Source organism: Triticum aestivum, chromosome 7D (assembly GCF_018294505.1).
Source record: "Triticum aestivum cultivar Chinese Spring chromosome 7D, IWGSC CS RefSeq v2.1, whole genome shotgun sequence".
NCBI lineage: Eukaryota > Viridiplantae > Streptophyta > Magnoliopsida > Poales > Poaceae > Triticum > Triticum aestivum.
Window position 1 is genome coordinate 32810069 of NC_057814.1, and position 25783 is coordinate 32835851.

The 25783-nt window shown below is 47.0% G+C and overlaps 1 protein-coding gene across 2 annotated transcripts; it reads left to right on the forward strand.

The window, feature by feature from the left end:
• Positions 1–15209: 15209 nt before the first annotated feature.
• On the forward strand, positions 15210–22391 carry LOC123170023 (SPX domain-containing membrane protein OsI_21475). Of its 2 annotated transcripts, XR_006485017.1 has the most exons (12): positions 15210–15513; positions 16880–16952; positions 17259–17379; positions 18407–18718; positions 18883–18987; positions 19107–19564; positions 19972–20273; positions 20410–20597; positions 20942–21132; positions 21305–21438; positions 21538–22059; positions 22168–22391. XR_006485017.1 is itself a non-coding variant. In XM_044587871.1 (11 exons), the coding sequence occupies exons 2-11, from the start codon at positions 16900–16902 to the stop codon at positions 21774–21776; spliced, it is 2103 nt and encodes a 700-aa protein (XP_044443806.1). In that variant the 5' UTR covers positions 15210–15513; positions 16880–16899; the 3' UTR covers positions 21777–22391. The 2 variants fall into 2 exon arrangements, 1 of the variants encoding a protein (XP_044443806.1); XM_044587871.1 differs by having other exon boundaries at positions 21538–22391.
• The last annotated feature ends 3392 nt before the right edge of the window (positions 22392–25783 follow it).

Here is a 25783-nt window from a genome sequence, read left to right on the forward strand (position 1 = left end):
GCTCCGGTGTGGGAGCGGCTACAACGAAGTGTCAGTGGCTTGTTCCGATAGCGGCAGTGATCGTTCGTTGATATAGAGACCTTGATGTATTTTTTAAACATTTTTAAGATGCTTTATACTTCTAATAACCTTTAAAAACATCCAATTCCTTTATTTTCTTGCCTACGTAGCCACGTAACCGGAGTTATCCCACCATCCCCGATCTTGCCTAAAATCTGACGTGGCGAAGTGAAGACAGGGCTGGCATCAACCACGCACAGCACGTCGCCGTCTATCTGTCGTGGTCGGTGAGTTGGCGGGGTTTGTAATCTTGCGTGCAACGGAACAAAACAACGCATGCATGATCTGCGATGGCTGATCTAGTCCGCCCAAAACACATGTTCACGTCGCGCGTGTCGTCGAGTGTTGACTTTGGCCGGAGACCACCGCCACCGGCGGCTAATCATGAAAGCGAACACGTAATTAACGTGCGCTCTACTGTTAATCCACGAACGAACACGTAATTAACGTCTGAGTCATCATCAGGACAAGAAGATACTACTCGCACTAACTTCACTCGACAGGCAGAAGTCTGACAGGTGGGGCCGGGCGAGCAGTCTGTGGCCGCTCTGTGGGTCCCGCAGCACATGATGCGTCGATCTGGGCGGCAGGCCGCGACATACATTCCCACCGCCCCATACCCGCGCGCGGCCTCGATCAGAGCAGATTTTAAACAAAGCTTTTGGCTGTGGTGATTTCTGAAGATTCTTCGCAGGCGCGCCCTCGATATATTATGCGAGATCGGAGGCATATGCCCTTCTCCTCCTCCTGGCCCATTTCAACATCACAGATCACAGATGAGAGAAAGACAGCGGTGGATCATGAATGAAGCAACGGCGCACGCCTATCTAGATCAATCTCACGATAGTGATGGTACTCGATGTGGTAGTTGATAGTGCGCTAGCTGATTTCACGGATGGGCTCGTACTCTCCAAACAGGCTTTTCGATCGCAATAATCGTACACGACCAAACGATTCAAGACGGTGAAATAGCCCTAAAACAACACCGATCCTGAAAAAATCGGATCACGCAGAACACATGTGGCTATGCTACTGAAATAGAACATAGAAACAATTGAGTACGTGGTCACGCTACGCCCTATAACACTTTAAGCTTTGCGACAACGCTCCTAGGAGGGAGAACGGGCGTCGCTGCTACCGAGTCTAGAACAAACAAGGGTCTTCACCCGGAACCCTGACATGAGGAACACCACGACGACATCTTCGAGAAGAGAGTGGCACCCGTGAGCATCGACGGCGGCGGCGATAAAGTGCGGAGCTTTCACTCGGCAGCTCCCCGTGCTACCATGAGGTCTTCGGGACAAGCATGACGAGTTCAGATCCCCAGGTCCGGATCGATGCGTCACCACTGCCAATGACATGGAGCGCGTCTAACGGCTAGGGTTTGCGCTCTGGGCGCCCCGTGGGGGAGCGACACGAGAGAGGGGAAGGCTGGTCGAAGTGGAAGTATCCTTGACTGTGTGTGTGTGCGTGTGTGTGTGTGTGTGTGTGTGTGTGATTGGGTCGGAGCGCAAACTGACATTAACTTAAATTTCAAGCCCCGACCGTGCGGCCGGCGGATGAGATCCTCTGCAGTACTGCACCCTGTTGTAGTGCAAATGACAAGTGGGGTCGGGTCCGCATGGCAGCGACCGTACTGATCGGCGATCCACCGCCGCACCAGAACGGGCCAAACACGACCCACGTGGCTCACCGTCATGGCGGCATCAGGAAAAGGCGCCGCAATCCGATCCAAAAGGCTGGCGTCGGACAGACGATGGCGAGGCCATTTTCGCCACATACATCGCGCACGCACAAAACTAAAACCAAATAAAAGCGCCGGAAAGGGGAACATGCACGGGCAAGTCGGCAGGCCCACTGCCGCTTGTAAAACGTAGGTTTTGGGGGAACTGGCTCAACCCTCAAAGGGGTGGCCTATCACATATATATAATGATTACATACAAGTCCAATACCAATAAGGTATGGTTTACACAGTAGGGCTATAATACGAAGTCTAACACCCTCATTCAATCTCAACTCACTCCTGAAGTATCTAGGAGGTTGAGATTGCGCCTACAGACCTCAAACATGGGAGAAGGTAGAGGCTTGGTGAAGATGTCCGCAAGTTGATCTTTTGAAGAGATAAACCTGACTTGTAGTAGCTTCTGTGCAACACGTTTCCTCACAAAATGATAGTCAATCTCAATGTGTTTAGTCCGTGCATGGAACACCGGGTTTGACGACAGAAACGTAGCACAGATGTTGTCACACCAAAGGACCGAAGGATGTGGCTGAGCAACTCCTAGCTCTCGAAGTAGGGACTCAATCCGCATAAGTTCAGCAGTTGCATTGGCAACCAACTTGTACTCAGCTTCTGTGCTGCTGAGGGAAACAGTGGCTTGCTTGCGTGCACTCCAGGCGATCAGATTAGGACCCAAGAACACAGCATGTCCCCCCGTGGATCGCCTGTCATCTGGACACCCAGCCCAATCAGCATCAGATAATGCAGAAAGAACTCCGGAGGAACTGGGGCGCAGGTGAAGACCAAAGGAGACAGTGAGACGCACATAACGCAGTATGCGCTTCACAACAGACTAGTGTACATCAGTGGGAGCATGAAGATACTGGCACACTCTGTTAACCGCAAAGGAGAGATCACGACGCGTGATCGTCAGATACTGCAGGCCACCAACAATACTCCTGTACTCAGTAGCATCCTCAGGAGAGAGAAGAGCACCATCAGCAGCAGAAAGGGTGTCAGTGGAGGACATGGGCGTAGGCGATGGCTTGCACTTGAGCATACCAGCACGGCGCAAGAGATCAAGAGAGTACTTCTTCTGGGTGAGAGCCAAACTGCCACGAGACTGATGAGCGACCTCAATACCCAGGAAGAAATGAAGCTGTCCCAAATCCTTAACTGCAAAATCACGACCAAGTGCAGTCACAAGAGCATCAGCAGCCGTCGGGGATGAGCTCACCAGGACAATATCATCCACATACACAAGGAGGTACATGGTCACACTCGGTCGCTGAAACAAGAACAGTGAAGTATCATCCGTCGAAGGGATGAACCCATGAGTGCGTAGAGCTGAAGCCAGGCGAGCATGCCAGGCACGGGGAGCCTGCTTCAGTCCATATATGGCCTTCGTCAGATGACAGAGACGATGAGGCTGAGCGTGATCAACAAATCCAGGTGGCTGCCGCATGTAAACCTCTTCTTCAAGCAATCCATGAAGAAAAGCGTTCTGCACATCAAGCTGGCGGAGAAACCATCCGCGAGAAACTGCCAGAGACAGAAGAAGTCGAATAGTGGTAGGCTTGACAACTGGGTTGAATGTATCCTCATAGTACAGGCCCTGACGCTGTTTAAAGCCCTTAGCCACGAGCTAGGCGCGCTTTGTAGCGCTCAATGGAACCATCTGCATGTTTCTTCACCTTGAACACCCACTTTAAATCAATGATGTTGACGCGAGACGGAGGGGGAACAAGTGTCCAGGTCTTATTCTTCATAAGAGCATGATATTCTTGTTCCATAGCAGTCCTCCAGTGTGGAATACTCATAGCGGCTTGATAACTGCGTGGTTCGGCGGTTGGATCATCCACAGCATGAGCCAGGCAAGCAGCAAGATAGGTGACCGTGCCATCGGTGCGCTCCTTGGGACGAACAATGCCACTGCGGTTGCGAGTGTGTGGACGCCGCGGGGGAGCAAACACCGGGACCGGCGGGATGTCCGGAGCAGGTGAGGCTGTTCTAGGGGACTCCGGCGAAAAAGAACCGGGTGACGTCGGGCCGGGTGACGGCGGACCAGGCGACAGCAGGCCAGGCGGCGTGTGAGCCGCTGCAGACCCGGGCGAAGTAGGCACCAAGGACGCCCGCGCGGATGGCGAGGGCGTCGATGGAGGGGAGTCCGGGCGAGGAGGTGGCAACGGAGACTGCTCAGAGGAGGCCGTCGCAGGCTCTGGCCCGGTCGCAGTAGCCAGCATGGGCTCCGGCCCAGGCGCGGTTGGAGACGGGGCGCCCGGTGCGGAGTCGAGGGCGGGAGGCGGTGCATGCGCCGGCCGATCGACGTGCACCACAGGCGACGTAGCGGGTCCGTCGGGGAGGAGTTCCAGGCGAGCTCCACGTCCAATTCCTGCATCATGATTAGGTAACAACACAGGCGAATATGCAACATCTTCAAATTGGCCAGGCATAAGAGGATATGAATGCATAGAAGGTGTTGTGGTGGATGACTGAGGCATGGCGGAAAAGGGGAAGACGGTCTCATCAAAAACAACATCCCGAGATATGTAGACTCGATTGGTTGGGACATGGAGGCACTTGTAGCCTTTATGGAGAGAACTATACCCTAAGAACACACTTTTTAGAGCGAAACTCAAGTTTGCGATCATTATAAGGACGGAGATGAGGCCAGCAGGCACACCCGAACACCTTAAAAAAGGTATAGCCAGGAGTTTCACCTAAGAGAAGCTCAATCGGAGTTTTCATATTAAGAACACGCGTAGGTAATCTGTTAATGAGAAAACACGCGGTAGCAAAAACATCACTCCAAAAACGAAAGGGTACAGAAGTATGAGCAAGAAGTGTGAGGCCGGTCTCAACTATATGGCGATGTTTGCGCTCAACAGCGCCATTCTGCTGATGTGTATGCGGGCATGATAAACGATGAGAGATCCCAAGCTTATTAAAGAAGGTGTTGAGGTTGCGATATTCGCCCCCCCCCCCCCAATCTTTTTTATGCTTGAGTAGACGTTCAACATGCAATTGAAACTGTATGAATATATCAAACACATCATATTTGCGCTTAAGAAGATAAAGCCAAGTGAAGCGACTATAGGCATCAACAAAACTGACATAATAGTTGTGACCACTAACAGATGTTTGTGCTGGACCCCACACATCAGAAAACACAATTTCAAGAGGGTTCTTTACTTCTCTAGTAGATGAAACAAAAGGTAACTGATGACTCTTGCCTTGCTGACAGGCATCACACACGGACATCTCTTTATTGCTAGACACTAATGGCAGCTCATGACGCTGGATTATGTGGCGAACGATGGGTGTGGCGGGGTGACCAAAGCGAGAGTGCCACTAGGAAGGCGACACACGAACACCGCTGAAGACGCACGGGGCGGATGGATCCTCCAAACGGTACAAGCCTTGGCTCAACCGGCCACTAAGCAGAACGTCCCGAGTTGCTCGATCCTTAACAAAAAGATTAAAAGGTGAAATTCACATAGGACATGATTATCAAGGGTGAGCTTAGGGACAGATAAAAGATTATGAGTTACCGAGGGTACCCGTAAAACATTACGAAGATGGAGCTGCCTAGAGGGATGACTAGTTAAAAGAGATGCTTGGCCAATATGAGAGATGGGCATACCTACACCATTGGCGGTGTGAACCTGATCGTGCCCGTAGTAGGGCTGGTAGGTGGAGAGTTTGTGGAGCTCGTTCGTCAAGTGATCCATGGCGCCGGTGTCCATGTACCAGGCTAGATCAACAGGGTAGGATGGTGTGTATCCCTGCTCGACGCGCGGGTCCTTGCCCTTGGCGGCGATGTGGGCAGACGGGGCGGCAGCGATGTGGGCAGCCGGGGCGGCAGCGGGAGGACCAAAGTCTGCCATGGCAAACTGGCGCTCGTTGCCCTTGCCGTCGTTGCCGATGCCAAGGAAGCTCCTCTGAAAGCGGCGGTGACACTTGGAGGCGACATGGCGTTCACGACCACATAGTTGGCACACCACCCTAGTGTTAGGGCCCCCACCCAGGGTCGATGCAGGGGGCGGGGCTGCCTTGCCAGGTGCGGGGCAGGTGGGCGCTGGCCACGAGAGGCCCAGAAGGCCGCCGGCTGGGCGGTGATGGTGGCGGAGGAGCGACGAGCCTCGACGCGTTGCTCGGTGAAGAGGAGGCGTGAGTAGAGCTCGTGAGGAGGCATCGCTGGCTTGGCGTTGTGGACGGCCTCGGCGAGATTGTCGTAGTCGGCGTCGAGGCCTTTGATGACGAAGCCGGCGAACTCCTCGTCGCTAAGCGGCCGACCAATAGAGGTGAGCGTGTCCGCCAGCACCTTCATCTTGTTGAAGTAGGTCGTAGCGGAGGAGTCCAGCTTCTTGATGTCAGCAAGTTCGCTGCGAAGGGCCATCGAGCGGGAGGTAGAGACCTGGGCAAAGGCGTGCTCCAGGGTCGTCCAGGCGTCCATGGAGGTGGCGGCGAAGAGACAAAGGCCAGCGACCCCGTCGCCGAGGGAACCCTGGATGGCAGAGAGGATCGCCTGGTCCTGCTGCACCCACATACGGTGTTCCGGGTTGATGACCGGGCCGTGGACGGTAGGGATGACCTGCGGAGGACACGGTAGCGAACCATCAACAAACCCGAGAAGAGACCGGCTGCGTAGCAGCGGTAGGACCTTGGCGCGCCAGAACAAGTAGTTGTCCGGCGTGAGTCGGATGGCGATCAAGTTGTCGAAGTGGAACGGCCCGGTGGGCGTGATTGCGCCAGCAGCAGGGACGATTGGCGGCGGAGCCGCGACAGGATCCACGACCGCGACCGATGCCGCGGGTGGCGGCGCGGGGACGATCGGGATCACGGCCGCGGGTGGTACCGTGAGCGAGGCCGCGGGTGGCTCCGCGGGCAGCGTCTCCCCCGAGGTCGCCGGGATGACGACGAGTGTCGAGGAGGATCCAGAGGAGGCCATCGCGGGCGGCGGCACGACTGGTGCTGAGCCCGTCGCGGGCGGTGACGGTGGGATCGGTGCTGAAAACAGGGAGCCGACGGCGGTGGTGCCGAAGAACTGAGGCACTGACGGAGCCAGGGGCGAGGTGGGAGGTTGAGGAGGGCGGCAAGCGTCGCGGGGATAGACCCGGAGCTGGCGGCGCCCGAAGCGGAAGCGGTCATGGCGCCGGCGGCGGCAGCCCTAGGGTTTAGGGTTTTGGTGCGGCAGCGGCGTCGGGTGGGGTGGAGGTGGAGGACCTAGGTTAGACTCGATACTATGTAAAACGTAGGTTTTGAAGGAACTGACTCAACCCTCAAAGGGGTGGCCTATCACATATATATATATAATGATGACATACAAGTCCAATACCAATAAGGTATGGTTTACACAGTAGGGCTACAATACGAAGTCTAACACCGCTCGTCTCCCCTCGCCTCGTCACGGCGGCCGCCCCCTCTCCCTTTCCCCTCTACCTCGCCCACCCTCCACTCCACGGCCTACAAATACCCCGCCCGCCGCTTCCGCCTTGCACACTTCACATTCCCCCCGTTCGCTCCTCCCCCACGTGGCCAACTTCGGTGCCTCGCTGCGGCTGCTCCGATCCGATCTGCCCGCCCATGTTCGCTCGGCAGGTAGGCGGCGCCGCCCCTGCCCGTGCCCCCATCTTCCACTGTTCCAATGAAAAATCATTTTGGCACGTAGGCGACGGCCGTCACTGTCTCTCCCTCGCCTTCGTCTCGGAAAACATGTGCCCAGAAGAGATAAATTCCTTGTCATGTGCCGTCAACTTTGCAATCAACTGCCACGTGACCCGATTCAATTAATAATGGTCAAACATAATCACCCACCCCCTCAAAAGCCATTGTCCTTCTCCTTCCTCGGCGGTACCTTACCACGGTTATTTTCACCTAGAAACAAGAACTCGTCCACGTAGCTACCTCGCCGTCGCCGATCTCGCCCAAGATAATGCGGCGTGGCAGAGCAAAAGGGCAGTTGGCAACGACCATATACACGTCGCCGTCTAGCTGTCCTGGTCGGCGAGTCGGCATCATTTGTAACCTTGCGCGCAACGGACCAAAAACGCATGCATGATCCGGCGTGATCGTTGATCTAGTCTATCCAAAACACATGCTCACGTCGTGCGTGCTGTCGAGTACTGTTGACTCTGGCCGGAAGGTACAGAGTTGGAATAATTTGCGGCTAATCATGAAAGCGAACACGTAATTAACGTGTGAGCTACTGTTAATCTGCAAGGGCAAAATTATTATTATATTAATCCTTGGCTGCTTGTGATCATGAATGAAGCGACAAAAAGCAAACGACATCTAGAGAAATCTCACGGAAGTGACATTCTTTCTCTTTCTTTTTCAAAAGTTGAAAACTGACAGTAGATAGTGCGTGACTTCGTTTTCCCGAACGGATGGCCTCGTATTTACCGAATACAGCTTATTAGCTTATTGCATATTTCTAGTGTTATGCACATTCCACAAAATAATGCCAATGACTTCAGTAGTCATTAAATAAAAAAAATAGAGGTGAAAAAGGGCGCCAGGAGCCATATGCTTCCGGGTTGAATAAATCAAAATTTCCAAGTGTCATAAGACTAAGAGTAATAATGATGGACATGCTATTGCGAACATAACATAGTTTAGATGGTTAGGTTCTTTGTGATGGAACCAGTCCACCAAGGGTTCAAGGTGCTTGCATTTTTCTGAATTTATTTCAGACTTTTTGGTGATGTTTATTGGGAGGAGACAACCCGTCGACTACGAGGCATCTGTGGTGACGTAGTCAATCTAAAGATGTGACGCCGACTTAGTATCTCGAAGGTGCTTATAGGGATAAAGTATGCATGTATGTGGTCATCTAGAATTATACCGTGTCGGAAAAAATGTATTTCTACTATTAATTGGAAGTTCAGGATTGTACGTTCCTACATTCGTTCCTCGCTCCCACGTCCTACATTATTTTTTTCATGAAAAGGATCAGATCTATTATAAAGATTCACCGGAAGTACAAAGCACCTCAAACATAGTAATACAACATCTATGGGCCCTCTCGGTAATACAACATCACAAGAAACTTGCAAGCAAAGTGACTAAGGAGTTAGTTACAGGATGATGTATTACAGAACGAGTAAAGAGACTTGCCAGTAACGAGATTGAACTAGGTATGAAGATACCGACGATCGAATCTCGGGCAAGTAACATACCGACGGACAAAAGAAACTACGTATGGTGTCATAAATGTTCGACCGATAAAGATCTTCGTAGAATATGTAGGTACCAATATGGGCATGCAGGTTCCGCTATTGGCTATTGATCGAAGAAGCATCTCGGTCACGTCTACATCATTCTCGAACCCGTAGGGTCCGCACGCTTAACGTTCGTTGACGGTATATTATTATATGAGTTATGTATGTTGGTGACAGAATGTTGTTCGGAGTCCCGGATGAGATCACGGACATGACGAGGAGTTCCAGAATGGTCTGGAGGTAAAGACTGATATATGGGATAATAGTGTTTGGTCTCCGGAAGGGTTCGGAATTCACCGAAAAGGGTTTCTTCCTGAAATGTTCTGGTGCGAGAACACTTCATTTGGGCCAAGGGGTAAAGCCCATGGGGCTTTAGGAAGGTGCAAAAGGATGTTTTGTGAAGGCCAGGGCAGACGCCAGGGACCTGGGGCCAGGCGCCAAGGACCCTGACGTCTGGTCATGGAGTCCGAGAAGGACTCTTGCCTTGCGGACTAAACCGATTTTGAGGAGACTCTTTCTCCAAGAAATGACCCAGGGCTCAACATATAGATAGAGGGGCAGGGCCAGGGCCGGCTCTAGGATTCCAGAGGCCCTAGGGCAAACTCTATTGATGGGCCCCAAAGAGAAAGAAAGTTGACTGAATACATGAGTGCATAAAATAATTGTAAAGCCATAAACACTGATAAACTTTTATTAGCATCAAGTATTTGATAAGTATTCTTGTCTCTGTTCTAAAGAATATTCAAATTGGAGACAAACCCTTCTTCATTTATGTACTTCTCAAAATATGAGATGGCAACTTCAATTTGCTTAAGCATAACATCAATGCACACAAACATGGTGATATCCTCAACCAGATAAATGTTTTTTAGGCAACACGTTTACAAGAAAAGGAGAGAGAACACCTGCATGTTGCATCAGATTAGCAAAACTCAAACCCTCCAAGACCAGGCTATCTGAATGACAGAACAAATTGAAGACCGGCATAAGCTACCGAATGGAAGCAGCTACAAGTGTTGTAATTATACTTTATAAAAGACAAATCAGTCAAGGATTGATAATTTTAGATTTTGATCGCAGAAATTTAGAGCCGGCTGGCTAGTCTAAAAGAAATTTCGATCCAACATTCACATATTGACGTACTCCCGTGACTCTGTCTCCGACTCTCGTTCGTGATTAGGCACTGAGGGCGAGGCTATTCGAGTTAGCGACAGGGCCAGTGCGTGTTTTAGATCGAGAGAAAACAAAAGGAAACGCCTAGTGCGGGTGTGCGGCAGGGAATTTCCTATTCCGCTTACTGCGGCAAGTAGTCGCCGCTTCGCAGAGGCGCAGCTCACCCTGGGCCGGCCCATTTGAGTGGTTTCGCCTCGCGAGATGAACCGCAAAAAAAAAATAACGCTAGGGATCGAACCTACGACCTCCAGTAGCGGAACACATCGCGCTAGCCACCGCGATTGGCTCGTGCATCTATAAGAATAGCAATGCTAAACTTAAAAAAACTAAAAACGAGGAAAAACCATTTGTTCCTTCTACTGTTTTTTCTTCAGTCTTATTCTGACTTTCTTTTTTCTCGTTTTCTTCGTCTTATTCTGTTTTTTTTTACTTTTTCTTTCTAATCTTTTCGAAAAGTTCAAATATGGTTCAGAATTTTCAAAAATATTCTTTTTGTCAAAAATTGTTCATATTTCTGAAATAGTGTTCACATTTACAAAATTTTGTTCACAATTTTGAAAAATATTCCTGATTTTTTTGTCTGTTTTCTTTCTTTTTCTCAAAAGAAATTCAAAATATTCAAATTTTGTTCGTATTTTCATAAAATTTTCAGTTTTCGAAAAAATGTTCTCCAATTCAAAATTTGTTCCCGTTACACAAAAAGTTCAAAACTTCCGAAATGCAGAAAATATACTGGATTTCATAAAATGTTCGTGTTTTCATAAAATGTTCACGCTTCCAAATTTGTTCGGGATTTTTAAAAATTGTTCTCTATTTCAAAATTTGTTCTCAAGATTCAAAAAAATGTTTGTGCTTTAAAAAATTGTTCACGCTTCCAAATTTGTTAGGGATTTTTCAAAATTGTTCTCTATTTCAAAATTTGTCCTCGAGATTCAAAAATGTTCGTGCTTTAAAAAATTGTTTGCGCTTCCAAATTTGTTCGGGAGTTTTCAAATTTTGTTCTCAAGATTCAAAAAATGTTCGTACTTTAAAAATTGTTCGCGCTTCCAAATTTGTTCTCCATTTCCAAAAAAATTCTAGAGATTCAGAAAATGTTTGTGCTTTAAAAAATTGTCCGTGCTTCCAAATTTGTTCTCTGTTTCAAAATTTGTTCGCAAGATTCAGAAAATGTTTGTGCTTTAAAGAAATGTCACAAATTCCAAAAATGTTTGGGAAATTCAAAAGTTGTTTGTGTTTCCAAATTTTGTTTCAAAATTTGTAAAATTGTTCCTGTTCAGTTTTTGGGTAGTTTAAAAAATGTTTCCGTTCTAAAAAATATGTTTGCGTCTCCAAAATTCGTTTGTGTGTTGAAAAATGTTTGAGTTTTCTCAAAATTTTACTAATAATGTTTGCGTTTGATAAAACATTCACGTTTTGTTTTTGCTATTTGGAAAATCGTAAAGGATGTTTTTCAAACAGTCTTATACTTTCTTTAGTTCTTGTAGGTTTCTGCTGTGGTTTGGTCAACTGAGCGCTTCCATCCTAGTACTGTGTTCGATTCCCAGCCATCACGCCTTGCTATTTTTTTGCAAATTATCACTTGTATTTGCGGCGCACTCCAATGCGCCGGCCTAATCGGCGCACCGCAGCGACGTGCGTGTGCGAAGTCGCGTCACCCCCTGTGCGTCGGCGCCCTGTTGGACGCAACGAGCGTCCAGTACGAGCTCCCGTGCGGCAGTGCAGCCGTGTGTGCTTGCAATTTTCTTCAGGTTCCATCCTATTAAAAATCTGGACCTCCCCGTGCGTGTATAGTTGATAGATGGGCCTTTTTCTTCTCTAGTCTGGCCCATATGTACTTGTGTACGTAACAGATATGGGCCCCTACTTCGGCTGGGCCCCAGGCCGTTGCCCCTCTTGCCCTGGGCCAGAGCCGGCCCTGGGCCAGAGCCGGCCCTGGGCAGGGCTAGCACCTGGGACACATCAAGATTCACCAAGCCGTGTGCCGGCAACACCGCCCCCTCTAGTTTATCCTCCGCCATAGTTTCCGTTGTGCTTGGTGAAGCCCTGCGGAGATTGTTCTTCACCACCATCGTCACCACGCCGTCGTGCTGCCGGAACTCATCTACTACTTCGCCTCTCTTACTGGATCGAGAAGGCGAGGACGTCACCGAGATGAACATGTGCTAAACGCGGAGGTGCCGTACATTCGGTACTTGATCGGGACGGATCATGAAGGTGTATGATTACATCAATCGCGTTGATAAACGCTTCCGCTTAGCAATCTACAAGAGTATGTAGATGCTCTTCCCCTATCGTAGCTATACATCTTTACGGATAGATCTTGCGTGTTCGTATAAATTTTTTGTTTTTCATGCAACGTTCTCCAACACTCCGATATGGGATCGTCGACAACGAAGAGTCAGGGTGATCTAGAGAGCTTGATGTAATGTTTATTATTTTTTGAGATGTTTTATACTTCTGATAACCTTTGAAGGATCCAAGTCCTTTTTTTTTTCTTGCCTACGTAGCTACCTAACCGGAGTTATCCCACCATCCCCGATCTTGCCCAAAATCTGACGTGGGGAAGTGAAGACAGAGCTGGCATCAAGCACGCACTGTATGTACGTCGCCGTCTATCTGTCGTGCTCGGCGAGTTGGCGGGGTTTGTAATCTGGCGTGCATGATCTGTGGTGGTTGATCTAGTCTGCCCAAAACACATGTTCACGTCGCGCGTGTCGTCGAGTGTTGCCTTTGGCCGGAGACCACGGCCACCGGCGGCTAATCATGAAAACGAACACGTAATTAACGTGCGAGCTATTGTTAATGTGCTAGGCAGCTGAGTCATCATCACCAGGACAAAACGATACAAATTCCTTTGCACCGGTGTATAAGTCATCTTACGTTTACATCTTGATCAAGACGAAGAGCAAAACGTGATAACTTAATGTTTATTTGCTAATTAATGCCATTTCATACAATAAACTGACCACTGTGTACCGTTCTAGATAGTCTGATGTCATTAAAAACATATACGCCCCGATGATGAGTAATAGTACTACTAGCTCTGTCCTTGTTTATTAGTCCTTTTAGTATTTTGTGGTGAACTTTGACCATAGACTAAACTAAAAAAAAATAATACATGTCACAAAAATTACATCGTCAAATTCGTATTTGAACATAGTTTGCAATGGTATTATTTTTTTGTTACATGCATTAACTTTTGTTAGTTAAGTCTAAAATCAAAATTTAGCATAAAATACGAAGGGACCAATAAACCAGGACGGAGGTAGATAGAAGTCTGCCCGTGGGGCCATGTCAGCAGCCTGTGATCGTCTTGTGGGCCCCACGGCACATGATACGGTGATCCGGGCGGCAGGCTGCGACATTCCCACCGCCCCATACGCGCGCGGCCTCGATCAGAGCAGGTTTAAACAAATTATTGTTATATTAATACTTAGGTGTGATTAGTTGTGAAGATTCTTCGCAGGTGCGTCCCTGGTCTATCGGGAAATCAGAGGCACGCCCCCCACCTCGTCCATTTCAACGTCAGAAAAAGAGAGGAAGGCAGCGGCGGATCATGAGTGAAGCGACAAAAAGATGCGCGCCTATCTAGAGAAATCTTACGAAAGCGACACTACTTTTTTGTTTTTTTAGTTGAAGAGTGACACTACTTGATGCATCAGTTGATTGATAGTGCGTGATTTTCGTTTTCCGAAGACGGACGGCCTCATGTTTACCGGATAGAGCTAAGACTCTTTTTTGCGGGAGATAAAGCTAAGATTATTGCGCATATTTTTGAATTATTACGCACATTCCGCACAATAATCGCAATGACTTTGGTGGCCAATAAATAGAAAAAAAGTAGAGATACAAATTGCCTCCAGGAGCGTATGCTTCTGCGTGCGATAATATTATTCCAAATGCCATGCAAATAATAACAAGAAAGTACAAACAAGGTATTCCTCGTAGTTGTGTCATCTTGTATTTACTTTTAACATATCTCTGTTGAGTACATTAGTAATTTTTTGATTAAAATAATCCACAAATAAATCATACGCATGACGTAGGCAGTATTAAGCACATACTGATATTTGACCATATAATCACGTAGTAGGCAGATAGTAGAAACATCTACGGAACTAGCTAGTACTACACATAGGAAAATAAGCAGGAGCGGGATAAGCGTGTTATATCCTCTAGTAGGCCAGGACGAAGCCGCGGCGGCGGCAACAATTGCATCCACGGCGGCCTTCTTCTCGGCTTCAAGTTTCTCGACACCGAGCTTGTTGGCTTCGGTGGCCATGATGATGAAGAAAGCGATGCAGAAGTAGACGATGCAGTGGACGTAAAAGAAGGATGGTGAGCAGTCGCGTAGGAGATGCTCTCCAAAAACCTAGTCGCCCCTCTCCCGTACAGGATCTCGGGAGGCACAGTTTTGCGGAGGCCTCCTCTCCCGTCACCCGTGCACGCGGTGGACGGGATGGGATCGCCGGCGGCAGCAACAACTACAAAAGGAACGCCACAAAATTTACGAAAACCTAAAATGTGATGGGTGTAAGATTTATGTCGGACACAATTGATGCGGCTTACAGAGGGCGGTGGCTATCTAACCAGAGTCATCATGAGCCAACGTGTGGTTGGATGGTTAGGAGGAAAGTGATATCCCCAGCCCGCCAGGTTAAGTCCAGGTGCTTGCTTTATTCTGGATTTATTTCAGGATTTTCGCCGGCGCACTTCAGTGAAAGAAGACATTCCTGTCGACTACGAGGAGATGATACGCCGACTTAGTCTCTGGGGGTTGTATACATGAGCGCCTGCGCGTGTACTGTGTTCTAAAAGTAAAATTCTAACCAGAGTCAACAAATGCCCGCCCCTCATTTTATTTTTCTGTTAATCAAAATACAATAATAAAAGCATAATAATCTATCCATTAAGCGGCGGGCGTACACCCACCACCGCTGCAGCGGAACGCGCCCCACGCGGCCCGCGGGCGTGGCGGCGTCGGGGAAAGGCGCCGCAATCCGATCCGATCAGAAAAGCTGGCGTCGGGCGGAAAGACGACGGCGAGCCCGTTTTCGCAACGCACACCGCGCATACATTACCCAGTTTTTTTAAAGCTCTCGAAACGAAAGGGGAACCTCGGCAGGCCCACCGCCGCTCGCCTCGCCTCGCCGCGGCGGCTGCCCCCTCTCCCCTCTCCACCGCCTACAAATACCCCGCCCGCCGCTCCAGCCTCCCCTCCCATTCCCCCGTTCGCCCACCTCGTCCGCGGCCGCTCCTCCCCCACGTGGCCAGCCTCGGCGCGCCGCTCCGATCCGATCTGCCCGCCCGCCGCCCACCTTCGCTCGGCACGGCAGGTAAGCGGCGCCGCCCCCTCCCACTCGCTCCCTGCCCGTGACCCCGTCCCCCCCTGGCCCGACGCCTTCTCACGCCGCTTTCGCTTCCTTCTCCGGTGGATTGGCTCGCCGATTAGCGCCGAGAGGGCGGCGGGATTCCTCTCCGCTCCGTGTCGGGAGCTCTGCTTCGGGAGAGAGCGACTCGCTTGTGCGTTCCCGGGAGATTCTCTAGTTTGGCAGAGCCTGCTACTGCTTTTTCCGAGGGCCGCGAATTTAGGGGGATTTTGTGACGGAGAGCCGATCCTCCCCAAATCGCGGGCGGGCTGTCGATTTGGCGCGTGCTGCTAAGCCGAACGATTGGTTCAGTTTCAGGCCAAATTTGTCTCGACCAAGCAGGATCCGTTTCTGCGTTTCATGGAGGCTTCCCAGATTTCCAGCCTGAAATCCGGAGCAGCGGGCCGGTTACTTGTCTTTTCTCTGTGCACACCGGCGGCTTAATTACCCGGAATCGTTTGTTTTTAGTTCATTTCTGTTGTCTTCTGCTTGGATTCGTGACTAGTAGTAGTGGTAATTATTGCTCCAGCTCTCTGAAACGTGGAGGAGCGCATTGGTGGCAGAGTGGGGTCTGCCACTACTCCACTTTCTGTAGTATCTTGGACCCAGCTAGATTCGATCCAGCCTAGATTGCAAGGCCATTTTAATAGCACTCTCGTCATCTCATCAATAATTGTAGCCAATTAGTTGGATAGTGTTCTTTTTTAATCAAATGTTTCTGGTCATATAGTTGGGTGGGATTATAAATGCTAGCTTTGCTTACCGTTAACTGTCCAGACTGATGTAGTAAAAAAAACAGCTGGTTGATCAATTCCACGATTGACTGACAGGAACATGAATTAGTAAGTGCAAATGGACGTTTGCGCCTACTTGCATTTTTGTAGTGATTTCTGGGACTGTGACATGCTGGTCATCCTTCTGTGACTGGTTATATATGTTAGGCCTGTGGAAAAGGACTGTAGAATCCATAGCAAGAACTGAGAGGCTATATAATTTTGCATCTATATAAGTAATTTACCCCAATTTTTTGTTACTGTCCTGAGTTTTCAGGGGCATACCTGCTGGGGATTTCTTATTTACGCGTCTATTCCTTAGTCGCCTTACTAGTTTGTCATCTGTTCCACTTAAAATGTTCACAACTTCTCATAACTTTCCAAGACCACCTCCTTGCTGATGTGTCTGCGCCATATGATTGCAGAAAGCACCTGGGATATACTAAGCACAGTGGTGCCTCAATAGCTTCTTGCATTTTATTGCACTTGCATTTCAGCAATCACACTAAAATTTGGTTTCTCTGGTTCTGCTACTGACGTGTCTTTATATTTCTTGGCAGATTAACATATTCAAGTCAAGATGGTTAGGTTTGGCAAAAAGTTGACGGCCGACCAAGTTCCAGAGTGGAGAGGGTATGATTCAGGGTTTTTTAACCCACCTTGTACTGACTGTATCATTGAGTTCTCCAAATATTCTGTCAACTGCTTCTGATGGAACTTATCTCGATTTCTTACCATGTTTACTGAACAAGAAGATAAAGAAACATTGCAATAATTGAACATTTGATTTTCTTTAATCACACAGCATGGTCAACCATGCTTTGTTATCTACTATGATACAACATTGCAATTGAGTGCCCATCTCATTGGTGTAAAAAATTGCACACTTCCTTTGGCTACCAAAATTTTAACATTGCATTGCTGATTCAATGTTTACAGTTACTATATAAACTACAAGCTGATGAAGAAGAAAGTAAAACAATATGGGCAGCAGCTCCAACAGGGAGAGAAAGACCGTCGCCGTGTTCTCAAGGATTTCTCGAAGATGCTTGATGATCAGGTAATGCTAAGAGATGGATCTCTGCCAATTCATTACTTCATTCTCCCTGATCTGAGTTTAACCTGCAGACTTTAGCTTTTGTGTGGTGTGGATAGTGCAGTGACAGGGGTTGCAACCTTGTGGGGTCTAATACATGTTTACATATTAAATTTTCTTTGTCCTCTAATTTCCTCATGAGCTAACTGACCCCACAGCTTCAACGTGGCACCACTGCAGTGTGTGGATATTTGACTGTAGCATCATCATGGTGATGAACTGACATGTCAAATTATCTATATAACCCTTCTTAGGAAAAAGGGTCTTTGCAGGACAAAAAAAAGGGTCTCCCCCTCTGATCTTTTTTGAAAGCTATCTACATATGACCTCGGTTACCGAAGAAACCCAATAGATGCGCACTTACAAGCTGCATGTTTGCAGGACAAAAAAAAAGTTGCATGCCATAGCCTCAATTGTGTATGTAAATGACTCTTTAAAAAACTTATGCTTATCTCACATTACACTAAGCTAAGGTTTGTTATTGAAATCTTATACAAGGCAAACCTTTCTTTTCGATGACTAGTTGAAGAACGATGTTCTGCGTTATCCAGAATAGGTGCTTTCTCTCTGAATTCATGTGCTTGCACGTTTGACTTGTTTTTTTTTTTGAGGGTTCACGTTTGACTTGTTACTTGTGCTAATTCATCTGGTACCTTCTTTGAACTGATATTGATCTGAGACATCGTCCTTCACTCAATGCAGAATTCTAACTAAAACAAATGACCATTAACATAGGTATTGGCAGTCAAGTTAACATAATAACTATTAGCCCTTGAATACTTACGGCATCATCTGATTACACATCTTTATGACTTTATCGAACTAAACTGTTCCCATTGTTTCATAAGAGAACATCCTTACACCCTAGTTTTCAGTGAAACATCATAAAAGATGAAGCAAAGGGCGGTAAATAGTTTCATGTAACACCCCCGCCACCCCTCTCTCAAACGTACACATTTAATTAACTAATGGTTTATTTCTGTTGATTCAGATAGAGACGATTGTCTTATTTCTGTTGGAGCAACAAGGAAGGTTGGCGAGCAGGATAGAAAAGCTAGGAAAGCAAAGAGCTATACTAGCAGAACAGCCAGATATATCTGCCATTGCTGAGTTACGAGAAGCTTATAGAGAAGTTGGTCTGGATCTTATCAAACTTCTCAAATTCGTCGACCTGAATGCAACTGGCATTAGGAAAATTTTGAAGAAGTTTGATAAACGCTTCAGTTACAGATTTACTGATTACTACGTGTCAAGTAGATCAAATCACCCTTATTCTCAGCTACAGCAGGTCTTCAAGCATGTGGTAATGTACTAACTACAGTTTTAAGTATCATTCAATTATTTTATTGTGCAATTCATTTGCATTTCATATATTTTAATTTTATTGAACTTATGATCTGTCTTCTCTAGTTCCTTTATGCTTAGAATACATCAGTATTGTTACCTTAAGATCAATTCTGCATTCAGGGTGTAGGAGCTGTTGTGGGAGCCTTGTCGCGTAACCTTGCTGACCTTCAGGAGCGTCAAGGAAGTTATTTATCAATTTATGACCAACCAGCTTCTGCTCTTAAGGTTTGTTCTTTTCTTTGCTGCTCTCCTGATGCCGAAATGAGAGTATTTTTGTTCCCATCCAGTAGATTTAATGCTACGCTTAAAGATATTTTCTGATCGGGCTTCTTGATCCATTGTAGGACCCAATCATTGATATGATAAATTCATCGGTGGATAAACTGACACGATCAACTAATTTTCTACGGTTTTTGGGGCAACATGCCCTAATTGCGCAAGAGGAGTCTCCTAGTACTGCAGGAGAGGAAGAAATAGAAGATCAAAAATACCATTTCGTGTCCCTTATGCTGAATTTGGTGAACACATTCCTTTACATGGTCAACACATACATCATTGTGCCAACTGCAGATGACTACTCAGTGAGCCTTGGGGCTGCTTCTACTGTTTGTGGTGTTGTTATTGGTTCAATGGCCGTTGCACAAGTATTTTCTTCAGTGTACTTCAGTGCATGGTCCAACAAGTCATATTTTAAACCACTTGTTTTCAGCAGTATTGTTCTTTTCTTGGGTAATGTCTGCTATGCAATGGCTTACGATACGAAGTCCCTGACAGTCCTTATTGTTGGCCGCCTACTCTGTGGGTAAGCATCCATGGATAAATGCATTATTACTATAGAGATATTACTGCTGAGCATTTTCTTGCTTCAGCTGCATATTCTATCGAATTCATCCTATCGCAGTTTCTTTAGATGTATGGTGATACCGGTGTTCTTACATACTCCGTCCATTCCTATGTATATATGACGTTTTGGTAGTTCAATCATATATTTAGGAACGGAGGGAGTAGTTTATATCGGTGTCTGCTCTATCTTATGCACGTATGGGAGATATGAAGTTTGATGCAATGAGATTTCAGTAGTTACTCTATTTCCTGTGACATTTTGGTATTCTGACGTTCAGAAAAATTCCTTCACTAAAATTCTGTGTGCTAGTTAATTATCTTCCGAGTGCTCTTTTATGTTTAATGAAAGTAACTATTGTGATGCAGGTTGGGTTCTGCAAGAGCTGTCAACCGACGGTACATTAGTGATTGTGTCCCTGCAAGGATACGCATGCAAGCTTCAGCAGGATTCGTAAGTGCAAGTGCACTTGGCATGGCTTGTGGGCCAGCGCTGGCTGGTTTACTTCAGTGGAGATTTAAAATCTACATGGTTACGTTCAGTCAGTCGACTCTACCTGGTTGGTTGATGGCAGTTGCATGGCTACTGTACTTAGTTTGGCTATGCATCTCATTCAAGGAACCAAATCGTGCCACTGAGGCAGATGATACCCCACATAATCGTGCTTCTGGTAAGTCCAATATATTGTGCTTCTGCCTTCTTTACCACTTAGAGCATGCATTAAAAAGAAAATCTGTTGTATCATGTATTATAAAGAAAATTGTCTGATCCATCATGATTTAATTGGATGGTCATCATGATGGCAGGACAATGTGTGGATATTGGGCAAGTTGAAAATGGACTTGCACAACCATTGCTTGGAGATTCTGAAAGCAAACTAAATGACGACGACGATGATGATGAAGAAGATGAAAGTGAAGAATCCGCACAAGATTCTCGCAAGCCTGCAACTTCGATTGGTTCAGCATACAGATTGCTCACTCCATCAGTAAAGGTATACCAATTTAAGCTAAATTTAGGCAATTTTGATTGGTACGGGTTGCCTCTGCTACTTTTAGGAAGGCATTGAAGAATTTTAAGTTGGAGGAGTGTGAATGTTTCTCCAAACTAATTGAATCAGTAGGCTGTTGCATCCTGGTAGATTGGAAGAAAGTTCCTCTGCGTTTTACACATGCCCTTGGTGCAGCGGTACATACGAGGCCTTTGAAATTTCTGCCTCATGCTGTAGTGTGAATATCTCCCAATTATTTGGCCAATTCTGCCTTATGCAAGCAAATCATGCAGTCATCATTTCTTTCGTTTGTGAACATGTTGACCTATTGTATTTTGCTCGTATAGGTTCAATTGTTGATATACTTCATGCTCAAGTACGCGATGGAGATTTTACTTTCTGAGTCAAGTGTTATTACCAGTCACTATTTCAATTGGAATACAAGCTCAGTGGCAATATTTCTGGCAATTCTTGGGTTGACAGTGCTTCCTATTAATGCTGTTGTTGGAACATATATCAGCAACATGTTTGAGGACAGGTTTGTTTCCCTTGCTTCTGAGCCCTTCACACTTTCCTGTTACCTTTAGCCTATAAGCATCAGATATGCTGATGAAATTCTCTTGTTTTCTGGGAATTCTCTTGTTTTCTGCTGCTATGCTGACGAAATTTCAGATATGGGCATCTTACCAAAGTTGTTGACTTTTTCATAGGCAACTCTTGATGGCTTCTCAAATTACATTGCTAGTAGGCATTATTTTCAGCTTCAAAGTCACGAGTACATACTCCGTCATCCAGTATGTTGTCTCAGCACTCATTACGTTTGTTTCTGCTGAAGTCCTTGAAGGTAACAAATATTTGAACATTCTAGTTATAAGCTCCTGTGATATAGTTGTCTTATCTCGCACCAAGGAGACCTGTCTAAAATTCTTGCCACGAAATGCAGGCGTCAACCTTTCGCTCCTGTCGAGCGTGATGTCGTCCCGCCTCTCCCGGGGCACATACAACGGCGGGCTCCTCTCGACGGAGGCTGGCACCCTGGCGAGGGTGGTCGCCGACTGCACCATCACCGCAGCGGGGTACCTGGGCATCGGGAGCCTCCTCAACGTTACCCTGCTGCCCTCCCTGGTGATCTGCGCCGCATCAATTGCATGCACCTTCTTGACCTACAACTCCCTCTTCTAAATGGCAACGGTCGATCGCCACTGTACCTGTTGTCACCATCCCTTCCAGGTTGGAAAATTTGATAGCTAGCTGCTGGCAGGCTTTGATTCTGTGCTTGCCCGAAGGGACAATCGTACATGCCGGTCGGTTCAGTCAGTGTAGCATAATCATGTACCCGATGCAGTCTCCGCCCTGCGAAATTTTGATCGGTTTCGGTCTGTGATCATGAGCAAATTGATTTTTCGGCGCTGGTCAATGTAATCCGGTTTCCTCAACTTGAACTTGGCCTGAAATGTGTTCCTTGGTGAGTGATACCCGCCGTGTTGCAGTCACACTGCATCTTCTGAACACAACAACACTTCTTCTGTAGTTAACTGAAGAAATTGACACCACGCTGTTGGTGCCAAATCAGGTTCTTCATTGATTGTGCGATGTTCATCAGACGGCAACTTACCACTTCGCCCGGAGTCATAACACACAGCAATCCTCCGTTGCGCATCCAATGGCTCGGAAGACTGCATCGGTCTCTATTAATGTTTCTTTATACACCTCTACTCTGCTTTTAAGTTGAAGTTACTTTTCACTGGTTGTAATTGGTAATAAACAAAGATTTGGAAGCCCTAGAGCTCATTATCATGTACTTGGGGGTAAGACTTAGCCGCCATGTTCTGCCTGACGTAGTTGTGTATCTTATATTCGATATAATGCTCTCACAATCATGCTCTAAAAATCATCTTCAGATATAGCTTGTTTGGTCAATTGGCACTCAAGAGCATAGCTCTTCCACTTGGCGACTGGGCATTGTGATGGATCGCTTTTGGGATCTCCTGTAAAATTCTCCGTTTCTTCTAGGCTCCAACGGCAGTGTTAGGGCCCGTTCGGTGTCACTCCGCTACATGGCTCCGCTCCGGGAGTGGACGGAGCAGTGTTCAGCAGCGTAATTGCCCCCCCCCCCCCCCCCCCCCCCTTCAGGATCCATTCCCTGGTTAGGTGTTTGCTTGCAAACTGCTTAGCTTCGTAAAATGTCTCATCAATTCGTGGGAGAAATCGAAGACATGGAAGGATCTGAGGCATGTTACAAGTGGAATCTCTGCAGAAATACAGAGATGAAGATAGGAACGAATTCACTGAATTCTCTACCACTATTGCTAAGAATTATATCAACATTTAGAACAACTTTTACACTATTCAGATCAATTTCTCCAGACTTTTTGCAGTAGTGGATCTTAGTAGAGGAAAACTGGTGAAAGCAAACTCCCTCTTGGCACTCGTGATTCACATGGCATGGGCACTAATAGTGTAATTCAAGGAACTCCTCTGAATATCCAAATTCCTGCAATTGCATCACCTTCAGAAAATGGCAAATCTCATGTAGTTGGATTTGCTACTATGCATGACCACCAGGGTAAACAACTCAATCTAGATGGAACGCAGAAAATCCCATATAAACACCCACACTTTGGTCAAGGGCAAAAAAAAAATAAAAATAAAAAAATGACAGGGGGATCACAGGACAACGAATGTAGGTTCCTGCAGTCCAGGAAGTCCTAAAACATGTGTATTTGGGTAATAGAAACCGGTTGAGGCAAAGAGCTCCACTACATCAAGAACACTTTAGAAACGCATCAACAGTTAGGCCTGCGAAATTAAATATCCTGAGTTTGAGGGACAAGGGGTAGACTCATGGATATAAACTATTGAGAGATATTTTGATTGATCAAAAACACCACTAGAGCAAAGGACTTAAATTGCAATAACTTATTTAAAAGGAGATGCAATGCAATGCTGGAGGAAGGAAGTCCATTTTTCACCCCCAAATGCAGCCCCAGGAACAAATACCCCCCTGAACTTGAATTTGGTACGATTTCAACCCTCAAATCCTTAAAACCGGGTAAATATCCCCCTTAAGTGGCTTTGCTTTGATTTTAGGCGGTTTTGGGGCAAGATCGTGTGATGTGGCATGGTATTTTGGTGCGCAGACAGAGTAAAGTTCGCCTGCTCCAGATGCACGCCGTATTACAGGCGTTGGTATCTGACGCGACTGATAATCGTTTAACTGGTGGTGTGTGTCGGACGGCGCCAGAGGTACTTTTGTGGTTTGTTGGCGTTCGATTGGTGTGTAAGAATTAATAATAATAATAATTGTGTTGCATTATATGGAATCTCATTACGTATCATAATTGCTTATATATGGAATCACATTACATTACATAATTGCATTGCATATGAAATCACATTACATTAAGTGAAGGCATTGCCTATGAAATCTCATTCCATTGCATTATATATAATCTAGCACGTTTGTGCTGGAATTTTGTCTATTTTGGGCCTAGCCCAATAGCAGTTTCAGAAATTCCTAATAAATACTAGAGGCCCACGCAGCCCATTCGTGCAAGGCAAGAGGTGGAACAAAAGTTTAGTCCCACATTGCTAGTTTAGAGGGAGTTGGACCTCTTTATAAGGGAGGCTCTTTCTCCACATGTATGAGGATGAGAACAAGAGGGACATCCACGCGCGCTCCTCCGCCGCCCGCCGCGCCGCGCCGCGCCGCGCCGCGCCGCGGGTTGTGGGAATGAGCCGAGCCGATGTCTTCGTCTTCGTTTCACCTTCCGTCGCTGCCCTCTCGCCTCCTTCTCTTGCGCCTATAAAAGGGAGGTCGCTCCTCTCAGAGAGGCGCACCAGAACTCATTCTTCCTCTCGCCACCGGTTCCTGAACACTGCGCTGCTGCTACGATCTTCCTCACCCCGGCTTGCGGCGTGCACCGCAGGTCGGGACAGTAGGCCTCCGAAACCGCACCTCTTTGAGTCCTGTACGGGAGAAGGGTGATAAGGTTTTTGGGGAGCGCTCTGCGCGACTACTGACTTCTTCGTCACGGACGCCCCGGACTCCGACGACTTCTTCCCCGACGTCGACAACCTCATCAATGACATGGCTAGAGAGGATGTCGACCCCAAGTCCAGTGCTTCTGCTGCTGCTGTCCCGTACGTGTTGTTCCTCTTTCTATTAGAGGTCCTGCTATAGTTTCTTGTTCTAGTGTTTGCCCTAGATATGATAGGTTCTACTCCATATATGCTACTTGGTCTACTGTCTACTCCAGAGATGCTCGGTTCTAGTTTATATTTGCAGATGTTATCTACCTTCTCTTTGTCAGATCGCATGACTTGCTTTATCTCTGCTACTTTAGTCATGCTTTATCTAGTATTTCCGTTAATAAAATCATATGGTAAATTTCTCATATTTCTAACAATCCAAAAACCTTATTATAGGCAATTTACCCCAAGTGGTTTTGCTGCTTCCATGAGACATCCTATGTTTGAGGGTGTCCACTATAAGAGGTGGCGCGTGAGAGCAGTCTTATGGTTTCAAACCATGAGTTGCTATGACGCCACTCTTGGCAAACCTGAAGGGGAGCTTGATGCTCAACAGGCACAAGCTTTTCAGAAAATGGATACGCTGTTTAAGGCTGCTCTCTTGAGTGTTCTTGGTGAGAACATAGTTGATGCTTATGCGTCAATTGATAATGGAAAAGATATGTGGGATGCACTCGAGGCCAAGTTTGGGGTCTCGGATGCTGGCACTGAGCTGTACATCATGGAGCAATTCTATGATTACAGGATGACTGAAGAGCGCTCCGTGGTTGAGCAAGCTCATGAGATACAATCATTTGCTAGAGAACTTGAGCACTTCAGTTGTATGCTACCGGACAAGTTTGTTGCCGGAGGTATCATCACTAAGCTTCCTCCTTCGTGGAGGAACTTTGCTACCTTACTGAAACATAAGAGAGATGAGTTTTTCGTCCCGGATCTCATTGGCACTCTTGATGTGGAAGAAAATGCGAGAGCAAAGGACACACGTGCTCGAGGTATTGAGGGAGGATCTAGTGCCAATCTGGTACAGAAGAAAAACTTCCAGCCCCACAAGTTCAAGAACAAGGGCAAGTTTGATGGTAAAGCAAAGTTTGATGGGAAGAACAAGGCTGTGCAACACACGAACTTCAAGAAGAAGAATGACAAGAAGAAAGGTGTTT

Coding starts and splice junctions, on each gene's coding strand:
- LOC123170023 (XM_044587871.1), top strand. CDS start 16,900: ATGGTTAGGTTTGGCAAAAAGTTGACGGCCGACCAAGTTCCAGAGTGG. Junction 17,380..18,406: donor CGAAGATGCTTGATGATCAG/GTAATGCTAAGA, acceptor CTGTTGATTCAG/ATAGAGACGATTGTCTTATT. Junction 20,598..20,941: donor TGCTCACTCCATCAGTAAAG/GTATACCAATTT, acceptor TTGCTCGTATAG/GTTCAATTGTTGATATACTT.